At 52.5% G+C, this 14,691-nt stretch overlaps 1 protein-coding gene across 1 annotated transcript; it reads right to left on the reverse strand.

The window, feature by feature from the left end:
• Window positions 1-1,677: 1,677 nt before the first annotated feature.
• On the reverse strand, window positions 1,678-8,496 carry FXYD2 (FXYD domain containing ion transport regulator 2). The gene is made up of 6 exons (XM_038380416.2): window positions 8,393-8,496; window positions 5,502-5,540; window positions 4,732-4,806; window positions 2,828-2,864; window positions 2,641-2,671; window positions 1,678-1,891 (listed from the first exon to the last, which is right to left on the reverse strand). The coding sequence occupies exons 1-5, from the start codon at window positions 8,445-8,447 to the stop codon at window positions 2,647-2,649; spliced, it is 231 nt and encodes a 76-aa protein (XP_038236344.2). The 5' UTR covers window positions 8,448-8,496; the 3' UTR covers window positions 1,678-1,891; window positions 2,641-2,646.
• Window positions 8,497-14,691: the final 6,195 nt, after the last annotated feature.

Here is a 14,691-nt window from a genome sequence, read left to right on the forward strand (position 1 = left end):
CTACATTGATGACATCTTCATCATCTGGACCCATGGAAAAGAAGCTCTTGAGGAATTCCACCATGATTTCAACAATTTCCATCCCACCATCAACCTCAGCCTGGACCAGTCCACACAAGAGATCCACTTCCTGGACACTACAGTGCTAATAAGCGATGGTCACATAAACACCACCCTGTATCGGAAACCTACTGACCGCTATTCCTACCTACATGCCTCTAGCTTTCATCCAGATCATACCACTCGATCTATTGTCTACAGCCAAGCGCTACGATATAACCGCATTTGCTCCAACCCCTCAGACAGAGACAAACACCTACAAGATCTCTATCATGCATTCCTACAACTACAATACCCACCTGCTGAAGTGAAGAAACAGATTGACAGAGCCAGAAGAGTACCCAGAAGTCACCTACTACAGGACAGGCCCAACAAAGAAAACAACAGAACGCCACTAGCCATCACCTTCAGCCCCCAACTAAAACCTCTCCAACGCATCATCAAGGATCTACAACCTATCCTGAAGGACGAGCCATCACTCTCTCAGATCTTGGGAGACAGACCAGTCCTTGCTTACAGACAGCCCCCCAATCTGAAGCAAATACTCACCAGCAACCACACACCACACAACAGAATCACTAACCCAGGAACCTATCCTTGCCACAAAGCCCGTTGCCAACTCTGTCCACATATCTATTCAGGGGATACCATCATAGGGCCTAATCACATCAGCCACACTATCAGAGGCTCGTTCACCTGCGCATCTACCAATGTGATATATGCCATCATGTGCCAGCAATGCCCCTCTGCCATATACATTGGCCAAACTGACAGTCTCTACGAAAAAGAATGAATGGACACAAATCAGACGTCAAGAATTATAACATTCAAAAACCAGTTGGAGAACACTTCAATCTCTCTGGTCACTCGATCACAGACCTAAGAGTGGCTATCCTTCAACAAAAAAGCTTCAAAAACAGACTCCAACGAGAGACTGCTGAATTGGAATTAATTTGAAAACTGGATACAATTAACTTAGGCTTGAATAGAGACTGGGAATGGATGAGTCATTACACAAAGTAAAACTATTTCCCCATGGTATTTCTCCCTCCCACCCCACCCCCCACTGTTCCTCTGATATTCTTGTTAACTGCTGGAATTAGCCTACCTTGCTTGTCACATGAAAGGTTTTCCTCCTTTCCCCCCCCTGCTGCTGGTGATGGCTTATCTTAAGTGATCACTCTCCTTACAGTGTGTATGATAAACCCATTGTTTCATGTTCTCTGTGTGTGTGTGTGTGTGTATATAAATCTCTCCTCTGCTTTTTCCACCAAATGCATCCGATGAGGTGAGCTGTAGCTCACGAAAGCTTATGCTCTAATAAATTTGTTAGTCTCTAAGGTGCCACAAGTACTCCTTTTCTTTTTGATTTAATGGTTTCAGAGTAGCAGCCGTGTTAGTCTGTATTCGCAAAAAGAAAAGGAGGACTTGTGGCACCTTAGAGACTAACAAATTTATTAGAGCATAAGCTTTCGTGAGCTACAGCTCACTTCATCGGATGCATCCGATGAAGCTCACGAAAGCTTATGCTCTAATAAATTTGTTAGTCTCTAAGGTGCCACATTTACTCCTTTTCTTTTTAGGGCAAAGAAACCGGCAGACTCAAACCCACCTTGGTACAAGCTTTAACCCTCTCTAAGCAGGAGCTTTATTGAGGGAAAGAAGCACTGAACTGATTTTACAAAGGAAAGCCATGAAAAGGATTTGTATAGAGGTGCAGGGCTGAGAGGGTTAATGTCTCCGGTGCAAGGGGCTTGGCTCCTGGAGAGAACTCCCACAACTCCGACAGAGCACTGGGCAGGAAGCCTCTTTCCAGACAGTCCAGGCAGCTCTGGAATTGGAAAGAAAAAATACGAAGGGTTAAATCAGCCGGGCAGTAGAGACCTGCAGACCAGTTCTCAGCTCAGTGCTGCACCCTCTGCTGGTGCACACAGCACTCCTCTTGCACAAACACACCCTGCAGACACACACACCCCAGTGGGGATAGGCCACACCTACCGGGCAATCCCATTCTCAGCCCCTTGAGCCATCAGATTGGCTGAGAAGTTTTTGTCCCAGATTGCGGCTGCACTGTGTGGATGTCAATGCTGTTTCCTCACATTGGATCAGACCCAAAAGGTTTGTGCCACCTGGATCCTTTCCCCCGCATCCCACCCTACGTCCTGGCCTCTCCCAAACTGCTCTACAGACACAGCCCGCACAGCGTGTAGAGCCCAGCCCCAGCCCTTCCCTGGGGTCTGGCTTTACCTACTCAATTGATACGTGCATAAAGCTAAGACTCGGACATTCTCCACAGGCTGGGAAGCTCCTAGGACTCCTCTCTCTAGGCTGCTCAGTCCACACCCTAGATCCTCTGCCTCCCAGAGAATCCCTCCCATCTGCCTTATGTCCTGGTGGGGTACTGAGCCTCCTGCCCCAGGGAGGAGCCCTGTCAGCAGAGCCCACTGCACCCTTTACTAGCAGGATGGACACCTGTTAATGGTGCGGTGCATCTGGCATCACCCCCAGCCTGATACACCACACAGCCCGGCTATCCACGCTGCCTCCCACTCCCTACTGCTCTCCCTCTGTTCCACGTACCTGCAGCTACAGCTCGTCATCGTCACCTTGTCTAAGGAAACAGAAGGAAAAGAGAGAGAAAGTAGCATCAGCCTGAGCCAAAGCAGCCAAGGGGAAAGTGAATGTCCCCGGCCCTTGAACCATCTACAGACTCCCACTAAAGGGAAGACGTGGGCTGACTGACTTGGACATTTAAAATGACACCAACCTCCTTCTTTTCTTTGCTCCGCAGCGGAACCGCCGACCTGGAAACAAGAGAAGAAGAGTCTGAGGCCTCCAACGCCTTGGCTGATGCTGCCTCTCCCCATCCCAGTGCTCCCTGGCCCCACCTCGGCGCTCCCTGGCCAACACGCCCCCTCATTGCTCTCAGGCTCCCACCCCACCTGCTGCTGCTCCTCTCTCTTTGATGCAATAATCCTGCTGCCTCTGTGGGGCAAAGAGCCCCTCCCTTGCAGCCTCGGCCTGCTCAGCTCAGCCTGGCCTCTGCAGCCATCGCGTAGGGACCAAGGCCACCCCACCCACTGTGGTGGGAACTCTAGGCACAGCCCCGATTCAACAAGCACCAGAGTCTGGCTTGGGATCCCCAAAGCTGTGGGGCCGGCCAGCCACCGGGCAGTGGGGATGGGGACAGGATCAGAACCGTGCCTGTTTCTGGACTGACCCCTAGCTTTGGTTTTTGAGCCACCAGGTCTTGGTTTAGACCCGTAGTTGTTTTCCTCCTTGTTTGACTCCAACGTTGGGCAGCCGCCTGCCCCTGCCCAGCCAGGAGGGAGGTGCACTCTGGGAACATGCTCTGGGCTCTCCCCCACCGGCCTGTGGGTGCCAATGGGACACGTCAGCCTCCTTGAGCTCTCTGAACAAACGCCCTGTTCAGCCAAATGCCCCCACAAGGCCCAGCCAGGCTCGGACACCAGCTGAGAGAGCCAGGGCTGGGAGCTGCCCTGAGCACAGCAATAAAGAGCAGCCCAGCGTCTGGCACCCCACATGGAATACGCGGTTATTCCCATCTGCAGAGTGTGCAGCATTTGGGGTTAGTGGATGAGACTCATGGCGTAGGTTATTAAAAGAGCCCTTGGCACTTTGCACAGAGGCCGGGATGCTGACCCAGTCTTTCCGGCCGAACTCCACCCCCAGGTCGTTCCATTCTGCATCTCTTGCTTAACTGCTGCTGCAGTTTCAAGTACATACAGTTTTCTCCTTCCCTTTCTTCCCTACAGCGTTGTGCACTGTTATTGTGTTTCATCCCAGAGCTGGCTGCCTGTCAGCCGTGGGCAAAGTGTCCCCTGGGTATATGTGGCTAGGTTTGCAAAACAGCCCAGCATGCTGGGTCACCAGTGAGTCTGCAGGAGCGGAGCACTTTGGAAAACCTGATTTCTGCCTCTAGAAATGTCAGATATTGTTGCTTCCAATTTTAAATTGGTGACCTTTTCACCCTGAGCCTTAAAGCTGGCAGGAAAATTCAAAATTGTTTCTGCAAATATTTGCACAATCTCCTCCCCACCCCACCCCCATTTTCTGTTGGACTCTTGCCTTGATGGAAATTTTCCTACCAGCTTCTACTAAATATTAAAATGCACCCAAATCTGCATCTAAGTTCTGAACCAGGTACCCAGCCTCCGGTCCCCAGCTCAGTGGGGCCTCCTGCAGCGAGAACAAAGAAGAGGGAGATATGAGAGATAGAAACCATTGTTCTCACTGATGTCCAAGCCCAGGGCAGAGGGAGGGCAGGGGAGGCCAGGTTAAACATTTCAGGGAAAGTTGAAGCTCTAAGCCTCGCTGACAAATGGAACTGCCGTTGCTGGGGTCCTTCAGAGCTAAGCCCTAGGCCCCTCTGCCATGTGATGGTTTAAGGATAATGGACCTCATCCTGCCACAAAGCAGGGGCATGTTAGCAGGCCCTTCCGACCCCCCCCCCCCGGTCTCTGACGCACACTGAGGCAGGGCTCTGCTTGCCTGTATCTGTGCACACAGCATGGACGCACCCTCCCCTCCCTTCCCCTGAGCGAGGCAACCATGTGCAGCATAGTTGGGGGGCAGAGAAGAGCCCCCACGCGACCCCAGCCTTTGGGCTTGCAGGAGACCAGTCTGCAGCCCCCTAGTAGTGACACTTACTGAGGATGATGAGGAGTCCGACCACGAAAGCCACCACGGCAAAGATCAGCCCCCCATTCCGAATGGTCTCGTAATCTCGGAACGAGAGAGAGACACCTGTCAGCCTGGCAGAGCAAAGGGAGCCAGGCCGGGGGTGGGGAGAGTCGCATCTCACCGAGCTCTGAAGCTCTTGGGCGAGCAAGAGTTATCATCTGCTGCTGGGGTGGCCTGTGCCTTCAGTGCAGCTCCAGCGCCAATGGCAGCTGGGCTTGGGCTGCAGCCCTATAACACGCCTTGAGAGGCTTTGCTGCTGATTCCCAGTGCCACGCAGCTTGGTGGCAGGCCCCCGGCCCCTCTGTGACACACGTGTGACATGTATGTGCGCCACCAAAGGCATCCCACACAGCTACCCACAGGCTCACCGAGCTGTGCGACTGGCTATAGGATGGTTACTGGGGCTGGCACTGCCTACAGATCCATGGGCTAACCATGGGGCAGAAGGGTGACCTGGGGGCTAAGGTCTATGTCGAGATCTGGGCTCGATCCTTGGCCCATCCCAGACTCCCTGTGTGACCAGGGGTGAACCACTGAATCTGCCTCAGTTCCCCGCCAGCACCCAGGGGCCAATAGCCCTCCCCCTCTGTCCTATTGACAGGGTAATGACGCAGGGCAGGGGCCATCTCTTCCACGGTGTTTGGTGCACACGGGGACTCGAATCACTGGACAAAGAACTACAGACCAAAGGCTGGGGCAGCCGGGTCCTCGTGGGACGGTGCAGAGACGAGTCTTACCATAGGTGAACTTGTCAGGCACCTGCTCGGGGACGATCTCTGGAAAAAGAGGGAGCAGTTTGGTGAGGAGCCAATGGGGTGGGGTCCCAAAACTGTTGGTGTATCGTAGCTCCACGACACGAGGAAGCTGCTATGGATCGGGCTCCCCGCACTCCAGACTCCAGGCCTAGCTGCCCCAGGGAGGGCAGGTCTGAACAGTGCCCAGGGCTCCATGGGAGAGCTGGGAAAACAGCTGATCCGTCCCTGCCCAGGGCAGCCAAGAAGAGCCTTCAGGGCAAGCCAGCACAGTGATCCCAGGCTACAGCGGCCACACTCTGACTGGCTGATGGTGAAGCCCTGTGGGATCTTGTGGGGCTGCTGGCAGTGGAGACTGGGAATGCCGGGGACAGATCCTAACCTAGCCCACGAGACCAGCTCCCAGTGGCTTCCACAGCTACCATTACACACCTGCCCCAAGTGCCAGAGAGTCTGCAAGTCCCGTGTACCTCCCCGCCCTCTGCCCACTTGCCCAAGGTCAATGTGGGTGCAATTCATTTTCAACAGCATGTTTCAAAATCTACCCTTCAGCTTAGACCTGAAGCCCCTTCCCCCGCAACCCCCCATTATTCCAGCCCTTTCTCTCTTGAACATCTGTGCCAATGCACTTCCTCTCTGACCCACAGACACTCCCTGCTAGTCCTGTCTTTGGTCTCCCAAACTGATCTGCCAATGCAGCTCTGGTCCAACCTGCACTAGGGCCTGCTGTCCTGGTCCTGGCGTCCCATAGCTCCGCCAAAGGACCACAGTCCTAACCTATAATCACGCTGTGTGAGCCAAACTTTCGCACTATGTATAACTGCTTGCTGGCCCTAAATAGTACCTTCACCAGGGCCACATAAATACCTAGGGATCAGCTGAGAGTGGCAGGCTTGGGCACTCCGATCACGGCACACAGCACTCATGCCCAGGCAATCCTGAGCACGACCTCTGGAGACTCTTCCATGCTGGGATTTCACAGCCAGCCTAGGAAGGGCTCCATTTCCCAGGCTAGTGGTACTGGCACACGTATAGCCCCAAAGCTCTGCAAGCCTACAGTCCCAGATCACCAAAACCTGCTCTGAACGGACAGATTGTAACTGCTGCTGTGTGCCAGCCCAGCACCCTGTGCACCAGGAGCGGCATCTTGGGGGAGTCGTAAAACCTAGCAGGGTCCCTGGTCCCCACAAAGAGCTCTGTGAAGGGAACAGGTCATGACGGCAATGGAGAGTGGAGCGGGGGTGGAGTAAGGACACAATTGATTTCACAGGCTACATAACACAAAGGTCTCCCTTGGGGCGCATGATTGGCTTTCCAAAGAGTCCTCAGCAAACTCCTATGTTTTACAGACCATTTTTTCCATCACAGGAAGCAGCTAGAGATAGGTTGGATTCCAGGTCCCTGGGATGGGGGGGGGGGTGCGGGAATTGGTTTCCAGAATCAAACTTCCTGGATGGATCCAAACACCCCTTAAACTTTGGGCAAATTCCAGTCTCGACCATGTCTAAAGCAATATGTTCAGGAGGAGGAGGAGGAAAAGGTTAACCTGGGTAGAGTAAAGTTACACAGCTGCAATCAGTCACTGGCACATTCAATATTCACCTTCTAACCTGCCTTTCCAACTCAATTATTTCTCAACACGTGCGGAGCACTGGGTAGAAAACAGCCCATAACTCAGACTCTTATTCATCTGCCTGCAACCACCTTGCCTTTTACAGTGCTGGCTTTGTTTGCAGATGGGGTGGGGGGGCCTTGTTAATCACTGCATTCCAAACAGGGCACGTGGGGGTTGGGAGAATAAGACAGAAAAGAGGGATAAAAAGGAAAGCGCAAGAATTGTCACAGATTCATATCTCCATTTTAACCATGGGCAGATTTACTGCTTAGCTGAATGGCTCCAGGGTGTCTGGGGACTGTGGAACAAACTCCTCCTAAGGAACCTGTGTTTGCACAAATCAGCCACCAATTGTGGGTGTTACATCACCAACACCCCGGTTTCACACAGTGCCCGCTTGTAATCTGAGGGGGCCAGCAATTCCCACTCCCTTTGGTGAAATGCAGGGCAGAAGCTGGCCTCCTGATTCCCCAGTACCACAGCACAATGCCCCAGGCTGGAACTACTGCTTTCTGCTCAGGCGGGTCACACAATAATACCACTGCGCTGACCCCTCATTCTGTCCCCTTGCTGCTTTTCTCTGCTCAGGGTCCCCTTCCCTTGCCACAGAGTCCTATGCTGAGAACAACTGTGAAGGGAAAATCCCTCTACAAAAATACTGACCCTTCCTAGAACTACTACTCCCTCTGCTGAGGGGAGAGCTCTTGGGGTTATTTGGGCATCTCTCCTGAATCCTTAGAAGGTTTCCCCAGCTCAGCCTCTGGGCAGAGCCCTCTTTCCATGTGAGAGGATGAGATCACTCCACGCACTAGGATAAGGCATCTAAAAGCATCAGCCAAAATCTTCACACCTGAGAGCCTAATGGCCGGCTCCTGATCCCTTGTGAAGGCTCCATCCAACAGAGAGCAGTCTGGCTTCCCGAGGCACTGAGCATCCTCAGGCCAGTGGGGCAGGAGCAGCCTGTGCTCAGCACCTTTGACAATCAAACCACTCTGCTGATTTAGATGTCTAACTGGGGCTTTAGCCCCCAGCGTCTCAGAGCATTGGGAACACTTCCCTGATAAAAAACCATTCATGTCTGTCTGTCTGCATAAGCATAGAGTGCTGTCTGCCTGCCACACCTGCCAGCAAAGCCTAAACTCCAGTTGCAGAGAGGGTAAATGAATGGCAGCATGCTCCCAGGTACAGCCTGGCAGAGTGCAGCCTGCCTCTGACAGGAGCGAGTTTGTCCCTGGGAGCTGAAGAGCAGCGAGACCCTTACCGTCAGCCATCTTCCCAGTGAGCCGTCCAGCATGTGCACCACCGGGAAAGCACATTAATAGGGGGCGGGTGGACAAACATCATTAAACATTAACGGCCTCGGTATGTTTATCCCAGTCACAAGGTGAGGCACATGGCCCAGACCCAGGTTTTGGAAACATCAGACACCTTGAGGGGCAAAGGAAAGAACAAACCCCTGCAACCAGCTCTCTCCAGTTCACGTGAAGCGCAGGGGCTGAGCCTCAGCCTCCATTTGAAAGGCCAATGGGAGTGTCATGGAGTTCAGCGAGGGGCATCTCAGCTCTGACAGCCCCAGCAGGGCGAGAGGAAGGGCTAAGAACCAATTAGCACTTTTCATTCTCCAGGGGCTTGGCAGACCTTCCTACTCAGCCCCCACAACTTCTGCCTGCTGTGCCCTTTCATTAGCCCCATGTTACGGGGGGAAACTGAGGCGCTGAGCGGGGAAGGGACTTGGCCGAGGTCACCCAGTGAGTCAGTGGCAGAGCTATGGGATTTCCTGGCTCCGGGCCTTGGCTCTGATCCCTTGAACATGTCTCTTGGCTGGCTACTGGCTAGCAACGTAGGAGGGGAAGGGGAATCCTACCCCACCACTACTCTGGCAGCTTGGTGGGGAGAGAGGGGTCCTACTAAGGCCAGGCCAGAGTTCAGCACTGCTTGGCAGGCCCAATGTCTGAGTTGCTGATGGAGCAGCCTGCCCCAATCCCAGTCCTTCGGAAAAGATACAGTAGAACCTTAGAGTTATGAACACCAGAAAGTTACAAACTGACCGGTTAGCCACACACCTCGTTTGGAACCAGAAGTACACAATCAGGCAGCAGCAGAGACCAACAACAAAAAAAGAGAAGTGAATACAGTACAATAGTGTGTTAAACATAAACTACTAAAAAAATTAAGGGAAAGCAGCATTTTCCTTCTGCATACTAAAGTTTCAAAGCTGTATTAAGCCAATGTTCAGTTCTAAACTTTTGAAAGAACAATGATAACGTTTTGTTGAGAGTGACAAACATTTCAGAGTTAGGAACAACCTCCATTCCCAGGGCGTTGTAACTCTGAGGTTCTGCTGTAATCAACACACGTCTCAGCAAAGGCAGCATCCTGTACCCAGGGTGGCAGTCAGTCCAGTCCATGCCATTGATTTTGCCAATGCTGTCTGCATACACAAATCGCTTTGTGCCCCCCCCCCCAGGTCTATAAACCTCCCACCTCCCCAGCAGCCAGAGGCTAAATGCTGAGCGGTCTGTTAAGTGCAGTTTGTTCTGTTCTGGCAATGAGTGACCAGCAAGTCACGCATCCCAGTGGATTACTGTTATGGTGCTTACAGAGTGGAACCTGCCCCAGGGAGTTCTCTCTGCACCAGATTCCCAGAGCCGACAGGGAACACGCTCCGACACCCCAGTGCTGGAAACAAAATAAGAACCTCGCTAGCTGAACAGCCTGACAGACACCATCCCAGGCCGGCTCTGAGAATCTAATCAGCTCCGATTACAGCCTCAGTGATATCAAGGTCTTGTATTAAAACCCTGGCCCTGAGGAACTGCTCGGGGGGTGCGTTTCAGAATGTTTGTCTTTGTTATAAAATGGCTCCCCTTCATGCTTTTCATAAGCAAGAAGCAACAGTTGTAACATTCGGGGCTGGGAGGACAACATGCCTTTGACTGTCTGTCTGTTGGTCTGTGGATTTATGCCAGGTACTGATCAGCATAATGTCTGAGTGCCAGGGTTACAGGCTATTTACTGACACCAGGTCTATCGTTTGTCTCATTAAAGCAGACCAAGGTATCACCCCTGGAACTCGGATCTTAGCATTATTGATTGGAGACAGTCTCAAATCAAGCCCAAATGCTGGGGTACTGGAAATCTGAATCCTACTTCTGTGGCTTGCATCAACCTCTGTCACTGTTCTGGCCCTGTAGCACCCATGCCCTCTCTGACCCGGCTCACTAACACTCTGGGTGCAAGATTCTCCTCCTCTGCAGCAGCCCCTGTGACACAGCCGCCCTGTTCTCACTGCCACATGTACACACTCCCTCTCTGTTTTCAATGCTCATTTCAGACAACATCTCTCCTCTGGCCTAGACTTCACACTCCTTCTCCCCCGACCCCATCCTACACTTTCTGACTTTGCAACCTGTTTAACTCTGTGACACATCTGGGATTGCAGTTTTTAGGAAAGGGGCTGTGCAATAGGAAACTGAGATGTATTGAATCCAGATTCTTATTGCACAGCTTCAATAGTGCAAAGTGGCTGGCTCGCCACACACACACACACTTCTGAAAATCTCTGGTTATTGTTAAAATTGCTGCAGAAAATGGGGCCATTGAAAGATGACTTGGAAGGATTCCCTCCTCCTAGCACAAAACTGATTTTATCGCCTGTCATTAGTCAGGAGACACAGTCAGCTCCCCCCGGCCCCTAACCAGTTGAGCACAGGCATTGTTTGCTGTTTGCACTGGCCACTCACAGGGCTGTAGCAAATGGGCACTAAACCACAGCTGAGCAGCAGGGGCAGCTTCCCACAGTTTCTTCTGCTACAAGCTTCCAGGGGAGGAACCCTGTCTCCCTGGGTGACATTAGCACAAAGCTGGTGCGCAGGTTCTACAGATCTCACAACACACACACAAGATCCAAATTTTGCAGCTTGAACTCAGCTTGGAAAGGGCACAGTCCTCCTCCTTGTAACTAAAGCAATGTCTACACTGCACACCTTACAGTGGAACAGCTGTGCCTCTACAACTGTGCTGCTATAAGGCACGCAGTGTAGCCGCTCTTTGTCAGCGGGAGGGAACTCTCCCTTCGACAAAATAAAACCACCCCCAACGAGGGGCAGTAGCTTTGTCGTCAGGAAAGCATCTCCCACCAACAAAGCGCTGTCCACACTGGCACTTTTCATCAGTAAAACTTTTGTCAATCCAGGGGTGTTTTTTCACACCCCTGACTGACAAAAGTTTTACTGATGAAAGTGCAGTGCAGACAGAGAGTTGAAAGCGAATTCAAAAGGAACATGACATCTTACAGAGCTCCCCAGCCTGGCGAAGCAGCAGCCAGAGGGTGCAGCAGAGACAAGGCAAGGGCAGACTAAGACAGACTAGGGTCAGGAGCCAGGAAATCCTCAGGCTCTTCTTCAGGCTTCTCCCAGCCCAACTACTCCCAGCCCCGATTCTTCCTTCCACGCTCCCATCACAGGCTCAGCAATACTGCCCTGCCTCAAACTGATGGCTCAGTTCAGGATCCCCTGGGGCCCAGAGACCCCTGGAGTAAACAGCAAACCCCTGGTTTCATTGCAGCACGATCAGGCCCCATAGCTGCCCTAGTGCACAGGCTGCAGGATCTACCCGCCAGCTGAAAGCATGCACCACTACTCCAGAGCTAGCCCCATGCCGTTGCTCAGTGCTCAGGGACGTCTTGGCAGGTGCATTACACCCCATTCCATGCATGCTCTGTCGGCTGCCTGCACTGTGGGGAACTGGGGTTCTGTTGGTTGGTCAATGGTGACCTTGCCCTGTGCCCCAAAAAGCAGACAGACAAATATTCCCTTCATTAGCCAGTACTTACAGTCTGAGCCATAGGATCACATCACAGCTCTCCATGGACCTCCAGGACACAGAGGGGTGACTCCGGCGGAGCTCTGCTAGTGATGGGCTGGGGCAATAAACACTTCGCCGGTACATGGCTGGGGGACCTTCTCCTCCATCGCTTCCATCTGGCCGTGGGTTCATGCAGATTGTTAAACCGTGGGTCAGTGAGCATGTCTGGCTTTGCACAGCAGAGCCTGGCCCTTTGGCTTTCTCTCCTAGTCACTCCTCCGCTCAGCCAAGATAGTGCTTGAGGCTTTGGGGGTTTAACCATTTCCTGACAGAGGAGCTGGCTAGAAGTTGAGACATTTGGAGACAGAACATGACCTCTGTCCATTGGAATTTACCAATGCCAGACCAAGCTATCCCTGGGTTTCTGCACTGCCTGCCTTGGCTCATGTCCGGCCCTGCACGCAGCACTGGAGAGCTACGGGACGAGAGGTGGCTTTTCAGTCCTCTCCATAGTCACATTCACCCTTTAACTGGCTCTAAGATTCACCAGGAATACTGAGAAAATCCAGCTTTCCCCTCTGTTTTCATCTGCCTTTGTCGTTCTAAAGTTTAGGAGCGGGTGTGGGTTTGTTCCCCCTTTCCAGTATTATCACCTGTGCAGAAAGGAGTAACCACTTCCAAGCTGTTCTGACTCTTCCCCAGACAGACCGGAGGTGGTCCTGTGCTGTGGATCAAGCCCTGTCCTGGAGACCCAGCCCACAGCCTAAGTGTCCCTTTGATTTTGCTGTAGATAGCCCAGGAAAGGAAGGAGAGCGCCATACAGCAGAATCCCTCGCCCCTTGCCCCACAGGCTGCTGCAGGAGGGAAGCACACTGGAGGTGGATCTGAGGCCCCTCGAAAACCTGCTCCTGTTGCAGCTGAGAGAAGATCAGTTGAAGGGAGAGAGGTGGCTGCAGAGATACTCAGCTCTGCCGTGTGGAGAATAAACCTACCAGGCCCTTTTGGTACTCTGCACACTAGCGAGTCTCAAAACGCTTTACCAAAGTAGCGCAGGGAATTGATGCGATTCGCCCAATGCCGCACAGCAGGCCAGCAGGGAATAGAACCCAGGAGTCCTGACTCCCAGTCCTGTGGTCTAACCACAGACGGGCCCCACACGCAGCCTTTGCCTGTACAAAAGCCGCAAGTGTCTCCAGGTTGCGGCTGTCATACCGAACTGAGCAGTGCGTCCTTCAGAATGACGACATGAGCAGAACAGCAGCTCCTTGGTGTTAGAGAACATCCTCTCTCCCCACTGGGAGTTGTGAGTCCCGCCAGGCTCAAGTCCGGGGAGCCTGCTGGATGCAAGGCTGCCATTCCCTGCTGCCTTTCAGAGAGGCAGCAGCTTTATGCAAGAGGTGCTGAGGCCCATGAAAATGCCCTAGGATCTTTAGATGGCCCAGCATCTAGCTGTGCCTGTGCTAAGAGCATAGGCAGTGTTGCCTTCGCCACTCCAGATCAGGTGCAGCTAACTTTTTTCACCCAGCTCGTGAGCATGAGGAAAACTCGTCCAAACTCAGATGTACCCAGCAGATGAAGCTGCACGTCCAACCTAACAGCCCAGCTGTAGGACAAAATTAGTTTCAATTATGCTTTGCTTCCAGCAAGAATTCAATGCACGCCCAGTCAGCACGCAATGTGGTGTTAATTGGAAAGGTTGGCTGCTGGGTGGCCTTCATCAATGAGCCCTGACTCATGGGAGAGCCACAGCGGGAGCAAACACAGTAACTCACCACCTAGAATCCACCTGCTCCCGAGCAGTGTGGTGTGCCAGCTATGCTGCACTGAGCTGTCCCCAAGCCTTGCTCACGCCATGCTGGGCTCTGTCTCCAACCATTGCAATTTGCTTTAAAGGAAACTTCCAAGTGGCCTCTGCATATCGTAAAAAAGGCCTGCCCCAGGGGTGCTGTTTTCTTAAGTATTTTCAAAACTGCTGAAGCAGCGAAGCACAAAAGTCTTGGAAACGCTGAAGTGAAAACAAAACTTTCCAGAAACACTGCTTGATCTTTCCTGCCCAGTGAGTGACCTTGTAGTGCCGATCTGCTAAGGGGAGAGCCATGAAACCAAAGGGAATTTACCAGGGTTTCTGATTAGACGGAGGGTGACACTATTTCATCAAAGTAAAATAGGCCCGAAGGAAAATATCTTTCATGGGTCTGGTGCTTTGAGGCAGTGGTGGGAACAATCCATGGTTCTGTCCCCATCTCCACCTCAGACCCAGCCACTGGCTTGCTCTGTGCCTCAGTTTACCCCAGGATAACAAAGTCTGCCTCCTGGAGACCTGGTTGGCTTCATGCATGGCATGTTGGCTGGGAGCACAGAAACCTAAAGCCATTATTCAACAGATAAAAGGCATCTTTCTTGGAGCTGCCTCTGTCCCTTGGGAGACAATGGAATCCCTACCCATCCTCCCCTTCCGAGCAACAAGAACCAGTCGGACGCTACCAGGAGCTCGTTACACACCTGGAAATCTAGCTTTTCTATTAAAATAAGCAGAATTTTGATTTTGCCATGAGACTCATGGGGAGTCTCAGAAACATCTGGGCATTAAACTACATCCAGCTTCCGCGTGAGGAGAGCAGAGCCTCCACTGACGGTGGGCAAAAATAAATAGCTTCCTGCCCTGGCACCGTCTGAGCCAGCTCCCCAGAGCAGACATAGACACACTGTACTGTCTGGGAGCCTCGTGATTCTGGCACAGCTCTACCCCCGTGA

This window comes from Dermochelys coriacea, chromosome 22, assembly GCF_009764565.3.
Source record: "Dermochelys coriacea isolate rDerCor1 chromosome 22, rDerCor1.pri.v4, whole genome shotgun sequence".
NCBI classification, from domain to species: Eukaryota; Metazoa; Chordata; order Testudines; family Dermochelyidae; genus Dermochelys; species Dermochelys coriacea.

Coding starts and splice junctions, on each gene's coding strand:
- FXYD2 (XM_038380416.2), bottom strand. CDS start 8,447: ATGTGCTTTCCCGGTGGTGCACATGCTGGACGGCTCACTGGGAAGATG. Junction 2,865..4,731: donor CGGACTCCTCATCATCCTCA/GTAAGTGTCACT, acceptor TCTTGTTTCCAG/GTCGGCGGTTCCGCTGCGGA. Junction 2,672..2,827: donor GGAGCAAAGAAAAGAAGGAG/GTTGGTGTCATT, acceptor CTGTTTCCTTAG/ACAAGGTGACGATGACGAGC.